Source organism: Eublepharis macularius, chromosome 11, assembly GCF_028583425.1.
Source record: "Eublepharis macularius isolate TG4126 chromosome 11, MPM_Emac_v1.0, whole genome shotgun sequence".
Taxonomy (NCBI): Eukaryota; Metazoa; Chordata; class Lepidosauria; order Squamata; family Eublepharidae; genus Eublepharis; species Eublepharis macularius.
The window spans coordinates 92,442,972-92,456,011 of NC_072800.1; the positions used below are offsets into that span (position 1 = coordinate 92,442,972).

The 13,040-nt window shown below is 49.3% G+C and overlaps 1 protein-coding gene across 1 annotated transcript in view; it reads left to right on the forward strand.

The window, feature by feature from the left end:
* The first annotated feature begins 12,367 nt into the window (after nt 1–12,367).
* Nucleotides 12,368–13,040, forward strand: part of PTH1R (parathyroid hormone 1 receptor) — a 164,021-nt gene continuing 163,348 nt past the window's right edge. Inside the window, exon 1 of the mRNA XM_054991873.1 lies at nt 12,368–12,906. Coding sequence (XP_054847848.1) covers nt 12,832–12,906 — 75 coding nt within the window. The 5' untranslated portion in view covers nt 12,368–12,831. The remainder of the gene's footprint in view (nt 12,907–13,040) is intronic.

Below are 13,040 nucleotides of genomic sequence, written 5' to 3' on the forward strand. Positions count from 1 at the left end.
CTCATTGTTACAATTGTGCCATTCGGCTCAAAGCTGTCCCCTTTCACTTGAAAGCATCATGCAGAAGCATGCTTAGAAAAGGGGCCATCGATGTTCAGAAATTTTGAGACATCATCTGGTTGGAAGCAAAGTTCTGCTGCTTAGAGAGAATGGAATGCAGTTTTGCTCTGGAGGCGTCTGGTTGACCCTTGCCCAACTACCTGGCTAAAGAGGCCCAACGACAAACCAGAAAACAATATTACACAAGTCAAATAAGTTCAGCACAGATTCTGGCCCACTCCTGCCAGGCAACAAGCCATGTGTGAATTGCTTTGGCATGGCTCGGTACCATTCTGCTGGGGCATACATGTAACTCAACTGGCTGGGCTGATTCTCTCTTCTCGCACAATACATAGTTCACACTGGGACATTTCCTCATTTTGGCCCACAATTTTCACATCCTTTGGAATCACAGAAAAAAAGACTCATAAGGGTTGGAAGGTACCTCCAGGGTCATCTAGTCCAACCCCCTGCACTATGCAGGAAATTCACAACTTCCTCTCCCCCCCACACACACACACAAACATGTCCAATGACCCCAGAACTGTGCCCAGAAGATAACAAAACACCATCAGGATCCCTAGCCCAACTGGCCTGGGAAAATTGCTTTCTGACCCCAAAGTGGCATTTGGCGAGTAATAGTTACTTTGGTTGTTGTGGATTTTCCGGGCTGTATAGCCGTGGTCTTGGCATTGTAGTTCCTGACGTTTCACCAGCAGCTGTGGCTGGCATCTTCAGAGGTGTAGCACCAAAAGACAGATCTCTGTGACACTGAGAGATCTCTGTCTTTTGGTGCTACACCTCTGAAGATGCCAGCCACAGCTGCTGGTGAAACGTCAGAAACTACAGTGCCAAGACCACGGCAATACAGCTCGGAAAATCCACAACAACCATCATTCTCCGGCCATGAAAGCCTTCGACAATACAATAGTTACTTCACTTACAGCAAAAAATGAGCCAGGTTTCAGTCCTGTTTATAGCAAAGAGAATGTGTGGGTTGTACAGTAATAAACCATGTGTGTTATATGCCATCAAGGCACTTCCAACTTATGGTGACCCGATGAATTAATGACCTCCCAAACATCATATCACTGATAGCCTTACTCAGGTCTTGCAAACTGAAGGCCGCGTCTTCCTTTATCAAGCCAATCCATCTCCAGTTGGGTCTTCCTCTTTTCCTACCGGCTTCCACTTTTCCTAGCATTGCTTCCAGTGCGTTTTGTCTTCTCATGAATCCAGCTTGAACATCTGGCATTTCTCATTCCATGTACAGTGAAAGTCTTTGTTGCAAAATTTTGAGTATCGTTTTGCCTGCATGGGAAATTAATGTGACGGGAAAGGACTAGAGAATATTTAGAATGAAAGCAGGGAATTCAGAGGAACTAGTCAATTGTGGCCATCGTTCATTATAATGTTTGTATGCGTCTTCACAACCGCAATTAACAAATTTGTTTTTAAAAAGGTCTTCTGGGAGCACAAGAGGGAACTGGTGGCTATGAAGGGCTGATGGAAGGACATTTTTAAAATTGCCTGCTGAGTGGAGCAGTCACAAAGGAAAGAAGGAGGGAAGAATGGTGTATAGTATAACTGCGTAAAAATGTCCATGCACAACAACATTTGATTTATATACCGCCCTTCAGGACAACTTAATGCCCACTCAGAGCGGTTTACAAAGTATGTCATTATTATCCCCACAACAATAATCACCCTGTGCAGTGGGTGGGGCTGAGAGAGCTCTGAGAGAACTGTGACTAGCCCAAGGTCACCCAGCTGGCTTCAAGTGGAGGAGTGGGGAATCAAACCCGGCTCTCCAGATTAGAGTCCTGCCGCTCTTAACCACTACACCAAACTGGCTCCTTCCCTTCCTGAATCTCTTTCCTCTACAGGTACCACCTCTAAATTTCCAGGAGTATCTCAAGCCAGAGTTGGCAACTCTAGGCTACACTCATACATACTTACCCAACTGCTAGAATCATATTAAGAGGCCCTGATTTGGATTTGCACAGTATTGCACTGTTAGGAAGGAGTGCAAGGAAGCAACCTATCAAACAGCCGTGTTGACATTTTTGCTATATTTTGGACCCATTCCTAAAGAATTGGCCCCACTGAGACCCCATAGCGTTCAGTTCGAATGGGAAGTGATGTCATCAGAAGCCCTGCAGAGTGAGCACGTTATTACATGAACACGAGAAGAAGTGGTGCCCCCCTGCCCAGTCGGCAATGCTCACGATGACTAGCAAACGTTTGAACATTCTTAAGGCCCTGACCTGGATAGCCCAGGTAAGCCTGATTTTGTCAGATCTCAGAAGCTAAGCAGGGTTGGCCTTGGATGGGAGACCACCAAGGAAGACCAGGGTTGCAGAGGCAGGCAATAGCAAAACACCTCTGTTAGTCTCTTGCCATGAAAATCCTACCAGGTCAGCTATGACTTCACAGCGCTCTCCACCACAGGAAATGTAGGCCACACCACTTCATGCAGCAGGAAGGGCTGCTCTTCACTCAAATAAATCCCTTCTGTCTAGAAAAAGACAGTGTCAGGGAAGAGACCTCTGCTCTGGTCTTAAGCAAGCAACTTTCCAGTATGCAGGGGAGCTTTTTGTAAATGAAACAGTATTCAGTCATATGGACCAAAGTGGAACAATCCAGGAACACGGGGTCACTTGTAGGTATTTCCTGTTATTGCATAAAATTATCAAGTATCAAGAATTAATACTGAATATTGTCAAACCTACAGCATGGCTATTAAGCAAAATCGATAGCTCTCCTTTGCTTTTTGCTTTTTTATTTAACGTAGACGAGGGGAGTATCTTTTGCATCTTCCTTAAATAGCATTGTTGTGTGCCCTTTGTTCTCCTGGAAGAGGATTCGTAGCCTCCCCTTTTATCTTGGAAGGAGAAAGGTTTGTCTAACTCCAGATCTTTACAAAGTTAATTATTACACGGTTAACAGAGGTTGCAGGACCCGGTCCAGTGGAGCACTTGGCAACAATCATGCTTTGGAAAACTGCAAACTTTGACTCGAAGTGCAAAGCTTGTGGAAATCTCTGTTATCCGAAAAGGCCAAGCTTATTGGTTGGGAGGGAGGACATATCTGCTGTACCAGGATAACAAAGGCGTGGCAAAGGGTGGGGAGACAAATTCACAGAGAAAGAGGTGGCTCCTCTTAGGACTAAATGGAATCTCCATGTTCAGCAGCAGTATACCTCTGTGCCCCAGCCGTTGGGGGGCAACTACAAGGGAACGGCCCCTCACTTACTACCTTTTAAGTGGAGATGCCAGGGGTTGAACTGGGACCTTTTGCATGCCAAACAGATGCTCTGCCACTGAGCTATGGGCTGTCCCGCCGTCTGTCAGCCTGCCCCGTTTTACAAGGTTGTTGTGAGAATAAAATGATATCATCCCGTGCCAACATTGTCCAGAGCTCTTTAGAGTTTGGGTGAAACAGAAAGAGGTTAAATAAAATATCACGAGTCTGGAGAAACAGACATGGAGAAATAACGATCAAACGAGGTTAGAGCTTTGGATTAGGACAAATGCTCAAGTTCATATACTTGTATTGTCATGAAAATCTCACAGGGCTCGTCATGCTCTCTGGACCCCACCTACCTTACAGGGCTGTTGCGATGGTAAAATGGAGGGGGGCCTTGATGTGTTGCACTGAGCTCTGTTGGAGAGCAATGTGATAATTGCTGGAATGACAAAATTAAGTGATCAGGGCGAAATGGGAGTTGAGACCTTGTTCTTGCACGCCTTCCCTTTGAGGCTGAGTTGATATATGAGCTCTTTGTTACGTTTCTTTTTTAAGACCCATTTCCCCAACCTTGCTTGATGTATTTTCGATCTTGTGGGTGTATTAAGTTTCTCCTCCAATCGACAGCTTGTGTGTTTAATGTATATAGAGCAATGCTGCAATGCCCATTTTGAAACGCTGCCTCCCTTGTATGCCTGGCCTCTGCACCTCTACCTCTAATCATATGTAGATAAGCAATCAACAGATGCAGCTTTTTGGTGGACCTGTTGGATTTCTGTGTGTCAGACTGCTGTTAAAGGCAGAAACAGGGAAATTGCCATAAAAGTCTGGCAACTCGAAATGGACTTTATTCCTCTTCAGAGGAAGAAGGAAACAAGGGTGCCCAGTATCAGCCACTCTGGCAGGCAGTATGAAACTTCTGGGTTGCTTTTTTACAAGTTACAGTGAACACACATGATCCATGTACATTGCACACTCGATTTTTCTTTATATGTGTGTTGAGTATTTCTCATGTTACATTGAATGCATGTACAGCTGACCATATGATTTAAAGCCCATATTTCTCCATGTACTGGCCTCCAATTTCCTTTTCAAAATGAATTTGTGTTTGGTTCTTTCTTACAACCAGATGGACCCACTTACCTCTAGGATGGTGCCTCCATACATGTGTCAATGTATGGATGCAACATGTGATGGACAGGCAAAGCAGCCTGCTTCCAAAGCAGCCATTTTCTCCAGGGTCAGAGATCCAGAGGAGTTAGCCGTGTTAGTCTGTAGTTGCAAAATAGTAAAAAGTCCAGTAGCACCTTTAAGACTAACCAATTTGATTGTAGCATAAGCTTTCGAGAACTACAGCTCTCTTTGTCAGATGCATCTTCAGCTTTTGAGAACCACAGCTTTCTTAGAGAGCTGTGGTTCTCGAAAGCCGACAATGTATCTTATGAAGAGAGCTGTGGTTCTCAAAAGCTGATGATGTATCTGACGAAGAGAGCTGTGGTTCTCGAAAGCTGATGATGCATCTGATGAAAAGAGCTGTGGTTCTCGAAAGCTGACAACGTATCTGATGAAGAGAGCTGTGGTTCTCGAAAGCTGACGATGCATCTGATGAAAAGAGCTGTGGTTCTCGAAAGCTGACAACGTATCTGATGAAGAGAGCTGTGGTTCTCGAAAGCTGACGATGCATCTGATGAAAAGAGCTGTGGTTCTCGAAAGCTGACAACGTATCTGATGAAGAGAGCTGTGGTTCTCGAAAGCTGACAATGCATCTGACGAAGAGAACTTTATTGTAGTTTATGCTACAATAAAGTTGGTTAGTCTTAAAGGTGCTACTGGACTCTTTACTATTTTCTCCAGGGGGACTGATTTCTGGTGTCTCGAGATCAGTTGTTATTCTGGGAGATCTCCAGCTACCACCTGGAGGTTTGGAACTCTACTCAAGCACCATTGTATCCTCACAACTGCCTTGTGAGATAAATTAAACTGAGAGAATGACTGGCACCGAGATCCTCCAGTGCGTTTCATGGCTGAGTGGAGATTTGAGCCGGGGGTGTTCCTGATTTTGTCTCCCACTTTGCAGCACAACAGCTGCTGGTCTTCGGAAGTTTCTTCTCCCAGCAGAAGGAACTCAGGCACCGAGTTTCCGACCTTTAACAGGTGTTGCTGATCCAGGAACTGACGTACGACGTTTCAAACAACGCCAAAAATATGTAATCAGACTGAATCTGCCAGCAGCCCTGGAAAGTTCTCAGTTCCTAGAAGCCTTTTCGTCAGAGCAGGAGCTGGAAGACAGAGGGAGGGGGGGATCAGAGCTGAGCATATGTGCGGCACCAGCAATTTTGAGGTCTCTCTCTTTAATAATTAAACAGAGTAGCAGTCAAGTCCTGCAACCAGTGCTGTTGCATGGGGACATGCGCTCCCCACTCCATCAAGCCACTCCTTTCTTGAGGCCTTCTTGCTGGTTTGGATTTCTTGGCAGTTGACTGTCTAAAAATATATCAGCAAACATAGCTAAAGAGAAGCAAAGGCCCTAGCCTATGGCTCGCTGGCTGCCGAAAAACCTTATTTACCATCAAGGAGTTACTGCTCTCAGCAGTATAGTGGATCAATTCTCTCTTTCCCCGCCTTCGTCCTTCCTTTTTAAGAGCCTGCCCGGGTTGGATTCCGCACCCCTCGCTGCAAACAGCTCGGCCTCCCTCCAACTATATATAGCTGGGGACTCTGGAAATTGGTGTGGCGTGTCCACAAATGTGCTTCTAAAGGAGCCCTTCGTGGCAGAGCTGAAATGAATTGTTTATTGAAGGGAGGGTTCTCAAGCCACTTTTCCTCATTTGCAGTGTTTTAATACGCTTTCTCATCAATACGCAGGAGTGCATATGGACATCAGCAAAGAAAACACGCATACCGAAAGCATCTCAATGCCATCCGATGTTCAGTCATGCCACAATGGCTTCTTTCCGTGTCTATTCATGGAGATGTACGTGCATCTGATCTGCTCTTCTGCAGGCAGAGATGGGATGTTTCTTATTAGGGCTGTCACCCAATTAAAGAAAGTTCAGTTAATTAATCACAAATGTTAATTGATCAGTTAATGAACTCCATATGGATTTGCAAATGGTTTTTGTGGGGGGAAATGCCTTTTTCTTTTTCTTTTTTGAAGAACAGAAAGCACATGTTGAAGCAGGCATTGTCTTTAGAAGCCCCACTGTATAGATATAACCAGGATGTATTTATTTATTTATTTGACTGCACTTCTATCCCACTCCCCCTGCCAGCAGGCTCAGAGTGGATCACATCAGAGTACAAAAACAAGGTAACAAAATAAATAAAACAATTCCTGCTCATAAAACCTCAGCGACATTCATATTGCACAGTCCCTCAACAATCAAAATCTCTTGACTTAAAAGATCATTCTTCTGCAGGCTGGATTTGGAGATGGCCTGGTACGTCAGCTAAACATGCCAAATAGGAAGCCCAGAGACCCAAAATATCAACACCTTGGAAGACAACAAGGAACAAAGGAGTAAGAAACTAATATAGCCTCTGGAAGATTAGAAAGAGTACAATTAAAATCACTAGATGCGAATTGGGTCCCAGGTGTGAGACATGTCTGACACTGGCCAGGACGTCTCTCAATACGAGACATCTTCTACGAGGATGCTGCACGCAATGTTAGCCGGGAAGTGTAATTTAAAAAGACAGAACCAAAGGCTCTGTCAATTTCACCTCTCTAGAGGAGGGCAGTTTAAAAAGACAGAGCCAGCTGAGATCACTCCTCAGAGGGTTTGTTAATTTCCTCTTAGCCTCCTAGAAGGCTCTGTCAATTTCACCTCTCTAGAGGAGGGCAGTTTAAAAAGACAGAGCCAGCTGAGATCACTCCTCAGAGGGTTTGTTAATTTCCTCTTAGCCTCCTAGAAGGCTCTGTCAATTTCACCTCTCTAGAGGAGGGCAGTTTAAAAAGACAGAGCCAGCTGAGATCACTCCTCAGAGGGTTTGTTAATTTCCTCTTAGCCTCCTAGAAGGCTCTGTCAATTTCACCTCTCTAGAGGAGGGCAGTTTAAAAAGACAGAGCCAGCTGAGATCACTCCTCAGAGGGTTTGTTAATTTCCTCTTAGCCTCCTAGAAGGCTCTGTCAATTTCACCTCCCCTTCCCTCAGGTGAAAATGAAATTAACAAACCCTCTGAGGAACAATCCCTACCCTCTCTGTTTTTTTAAACTATGCTTCCCGGCTAACGTTGCGTCTCTCTACACTTGAGCATCCCAGTGTAAGATGTGTAGAGAGACTCTAAAAAAATCAGAAATGAAGATACAGTTCAATGATGGGGTGCATTGCTGAGGTCCAATTGATTCTCACATGCATGAGAAAACCATACTCACTGTATTTGATAATCCTCAGTTCCCATTAAAAGTAGTGAGACTGCGAACACAGAATTCATTTGTTTTTAGCACATACATAAGGATAGATAACTGTACAGTTTTTGAAGTCAAATCATAAGTTAACCAACAATGTGACCCCTCATTTAGTAGGACATTTCGGTATTATTGGAAGAGGATTTTAAAAACTTATTGATAAAGAGCTTCTTAAGAAAACGTTCTCTGCATGTAACCAGCTTGTTTTTGGTAAGCAATAATGAATGTGCTCAACTAATCATTCTCCTTTAATCATGTATGTAAAGTCAGTGGATAGTATTATCTATTCTTTCAAGTTATTTAATGATAAAGATGTAAAGAGTGAAGTTTCAATGAAAAGATAAAGAATCCTATTACCTGACAACAGGGCTTTTTTTCAGCGGGAACGCGGTGGAATGGAGTTCCGGAACCTCTTGAAAATGGTCACATGGCTGGTGGCCCCGCCCCCTGATCTCCAGACAGAGGGGAGTTGAGATCGCCCTCCGTGCCAGCGCGAAGGGCAATCTCAACTCCCCTCTGTCTGGAGATCAGGGGGCGGGGCCACCAGCCATGTGCCCATTTTCTCCCAGGGCAACCCACGGAGTTCCACCACCTCTTTTCCCAGAAAAAAAGCCCTGCCTGACAATATGGTGAGGTGGGATACAGAAGAGCAGTTTCAGAAAGCCACTTGGACGGGAGACTTCCAAGTACCATGTGTGAGTTCCATGGAAGAAAGCTGGAATAGCAGTCTTGTGCAGTGGCTAGAGTGTCAGGCTAAGACCCTGGAGATTTGGGTTCAAGTTCCAACTTAGCTGCAAAGCACACTGGGTGACTTTGGCCCTGTCACTGTCTCTCTCTGCCTAGCCTACCTGACCGGGCTGTTGTGCGCCTTGATGTCCTTGGAGGAAAGTTGCGATAAAAATCTACAACAGAGATAGTCAACTATCATCCTAGAGCAGCCCCTCCAGGAACAAACCGTGTGTGTTGCTTCTGACACCGTTCTTGGATGATCCTTGTGTTTTCAGCTCATGATTCCAGAGTAGCAATTGCAGATCTGACACATCCATTTTTATTGCACTCTCTGGCCAGGGACCTTGAGTGATGTATCCATTTGCCCTCCTCAATTTCATCCTCACAACAACCCTGTGAGGTAAGTTAAATCAAGAAAGCCACCATTGCCTAGTGAGCTTCAGGGCTGAGTGGAGATTGGAACCCGGGTCTTTCCAGTCCTGGCCCACTACACCCCGCTGGCAGTTAGGGCCTAGACATGTGGCACTGATGTCAGTGGGGCTCCTCCAGAGCAAGTGGTTTTGGAAGACTCTGGGGTGGGCACTGAGGTCTCTTATCTGACAGACCTCCTGGCTTCTTAAGTACATATTTATCTAAGCAGCCCTGGCTGGAAATAGACACATTTGTGGTTGCCGGAGAGCCACCGCCCACCCCTTTCCCCCTTCTCCCACGACATTCAGAATTGCAAAAATATGTCTGTATAAAAATACCCTGCTATCGATTTCAAAGCAATGTTTTTGGAAGTCTCTCACACACATACAATATAGATCCAGCTCTCCTTTCCTGGTGCCTTTTTTTAAAAAAATCCATAGCGGCCATCCTTTCCAGAACTCATGGGCATAGTTCCAAGACAGAGAAGGGCATAGGATGGACTTGGGGGGAGGGGGGGGGTTCCATCCCTGCCAAACTTGCTAGTGTGGGGTTCTTCACAACAAAGGGCAGCAACCAACTTCTCTCCTAGAATAGTAGAGTCCAGTAGCGCCTATAAGACTAACCAACTTTATTGTAGCATAAGTTTTCAAGAACCACAGCTTTCTTCGTCAGACGCATCTGATAAAGAGAGCTGTGATTCTCGAAAACTGACGATGCATCAGACGAAGAGAGCTGAGGCTCTCGAAAGCTTATGCTGCAATGAAGTTGGTTTGTCTTAAAGATGCTACTGGACTCTTTACACTTTTGCAACTACAGACTAACTACAAGCTAAATACTCCTCTGGATCTATTCTCTCCGAGAAGAATGTCAGGCTGACCCGCACTGCCAGGGGACGAACATGTTGATTCCTTGCAACCTCGCGGTGCAACTGCAGCAGACGAGCTCCCGGCTAATCCCCCCTCCCCACCCGGAGGTGGGGTGGGAGGTGTGGCCACCCCAGGCTTGCGGTTGACTGCCTGAGGGTCACGTGAGGGGCCCAGCCAGCCAATAGGACAGTAGCCACGCTGCCTTTTCTACTCGCCCTCTGGGGCGACAGGCGCCACACGCGTTCCCGGACAGCTGCAGCCGGCGCGCAGAGAGAGACCCTTTTCATGCAATGTGCTCAAGGACCCCATTCAGTGTGGAGGGGAAGGGGGTGGGAGAGCCGGGCCGCCGCAGCTATTTTCACTCGCCCGTGACCGTTTGGGGGTTTATTTGGGAGAATGAAACGGCTCTAAGTAGTTGAACTCTCCAGAATAACTCGTGGAGCAGGAGTCGAGGCTAGGGGCACGCGGGAGATCCAGGGTAGAAGCTTTGGAGAGTCAAAGCTCCCTTCGTCAGATGCAAGAAGGGAGGTCTGACTTTGGAAAGCTCGATCCCTGGGAATCCAGTTGATCTTTAAGGTGCTCCTGGACCCAAACGTAGTTCTGCTGCAGACCAGTGCAGCTGCCCGCCTGAAACCAAATAGAAATGGATCCAGAGGAGTTAGCCGTGTTAGTCTGTAATAGCAAAATAGTAAACAGTCCAGTAGCACCTTTAAGACTAACCCACTTTATTGCAGCATAAGCTTTCGAGAGCCACAGCTCTCTTCGTCTGATGCATCTGACGAAGAGAGCTGTGGTTCTCGAAAACTTATGCTACAATAAAGTGGGTTAGTTTTAAAGGTGCAAATAGAGATCCCTGGGCCCCGAAAGTGGGGAGGGTGTTGCACAGAAAGCTCAGACCCGGGAAATCTAGTTGGTATTAAAGATGCGTATCTTGTTCTTCTGCTAAAGACCAATACGGCTACCCGCCTGAAACTAAATACGAATGGAGACCCCCGAGCCCTGAAAGTGGGAGGGGCGTTACGAAGAAGGGAGACGGGATGCAAAGCTCTCGAAAGCTCAGACCCGGGAACTCTAGTTGGCCTTTAAGGCGCGACCGGACCCGAATCTTGCCAAGAGTTCGGACTCTCCAAAGCTTGCGCGCGAGTGAAAAGCGCGGACAGTTTCTGCCCTGGCGATCTGGTTGGTCTTTAAGGTGCCTCCGAGCTGCCTTCTACGGTCTGCAGCCCAGCGCGGCTGCCCGCCTGAAATAATCATTTGTGGTTGGCAGAGGGCGGGGGGTCGAGGGAGATGCCCCATCCAAAGACAACTTTGCCCGGGTCTTATCCGTATCGGAGGCGACCTCTCGCCCCAGCCCCCGGGGTTAAAAATGTTTGCTCCTGAGTCAAGCTGCGCAGGTCCCGTTGGGGTCTACCTGCGAGTAAACTTGCCAGGTTCGCCCAATCCTACATGGGCTTCCTCGAGAGCCAGGGGCGAGGGATTCCGAGTAAGCAGCCTACCTATATACGTTCCCCCTTTACAAGAATAAAGGCGTTAGAGTTGCTTGCTCGCGAGTAAGAAGGCAGCGGATAGTTTAGGGGCAGCCAGCAAACTTCCAGGCGAGTAAGTCCTCCGACCCGTCTTCTGAGCGAACGCGCTCAAGACCAGGCCGGCAGCCCGCCTCTGCTTACTCGCGAGTAAGCCCCCTCCCCGAGCGCGGCGCTCGCTTGGCGGGGGGCGCGCGCGGCGCGGCTGCAGCTCCGTGCTCCCGTGCAGGCAGGCCCCGCCCGGCGAGGCTTTACTCCCGAGGAGCCCCGCCCGGGATCGGGCCGGGGAGGGGGGCGAGAGGGCTCGGCTTACCTTCGCCGCGGCGCGAACGAAACGGGCGGGCGCTCCTGCCCCAGAGGTGAGTCGGATTTGCGCCGAAGGCAGGAAAGCCCGCGAGAGGGGCGTGCGGAAGGGAGCGCCGCCGCGGAGCTTCCCCCAGCGGGCAGCCCGGCCCGGCACGCCACGCCGCTGGGAGAGGGAGACCCGCGGAGCAGGGACGGCGCGCCTCTGCGTCCCCGACGGCGCGGCGCGGCGCGCTCTCCGCCTCCAGCCTCCCCTGCTGGGGCGCCGGGGAAGGCCCCTCCGCAGCCCGCCGGCGCGCTCGGCGTCCCGTAAGGAGGGCTGGCCGGCCGGCCGGCCGGCCGAGAGGCGCCCCCGAGCAGCGCCGCCCGCCGCCTGCCCCGCGCCCGCCGCCCTGCCCGGTCCCCCCGCCCGCCGCGCGCCTTCGCGCCGCGATTCCCGGGTCTGAGTCCAGAGCCGCGAGGGCCGGAGGAAGAGGCGGCGGCGAGCCCGGGCGGCTCCGCGGCTCCCCGGCCGCGCTGGGCGTTGGGGAGCGGCCGAGGAGAGGCGAGGAAGCGATGCGCGTCCGGATTCCCGCAGGCCAAGGCGGCTTCCCGAGCCGGGGGGCTGCGGAACGGGGCGCCGCGCGGAGCGCAAGGCTGCCCGCGGGGCTTCTGGAAAAGTCCTTTTGAAGGCGCAGCGGGAAAAGGGAGGAAAGGACGCCTGCCGAGCCTCGCTGCACAACGCGGAGAGGGAAGCTTTGGGGAGGGGGGAGAAAGTTTTCTCTGAAACTTCCACGGTAACATTACTGGAGCTAAAAATACATTTGGTGGTTTAAAGCTCCCCCCCACCCCTCCCCCTTTCCTCCTCCTCGCCCTTCTGGGAGTGTGTTTGTGTTTGACAAAGAAATTATTGGCGCTCCCCCCCCCCTCGCCACCCCGTCTCATAAAAAAAGGAAACGGAATAGCAGTTTTGACATATGGATGTGATTTTTCGGCTCTGGGACAGATGTGCTCACACAAGACAAACAGCCACCGGGATCTGAGCTTTTTTTTTTTTCCTGCACTGGGGGAGTCGAGCCCTCTTCTTCACAGGGACCTCTCTGCTCTCCCCCCTCCTTCCGGGCCGCGCTTCTGCAACAGCTTAGACTTTCAGCCATGAGAAAGCGGGGCAAAGGTTTGGGTTTCCTCACCTTCTGCCTTTCCGGCTAACCCCATCAGCCAGCGGGGAAGTGGGCAGAAGAGCAACGACAGGCGCCCATCTCTGGTTGATCCTTCGCCAGCCTGCTGAGGAACCCTTGGATGTTGCACGAAGCCTCTCTTGGCTATGGGATCCTCTCTGGTCTATCAAAGCCTCGGACTGATCCTTTGCTGCTCCCTTGTTAGTTCTGCTGACATTCGGGTAAGTTGCGCAGGCTTGCGCTTGGACTCCTGGAGCAATGTTGCTTTGCCCCCTCCGAGCAGGTCTGAGCAATTGTTTCCTATGCCCAGGGCCGCTTTCTTGCTCAGCGACCTAGCTGGGTCAAGATTTTGCGC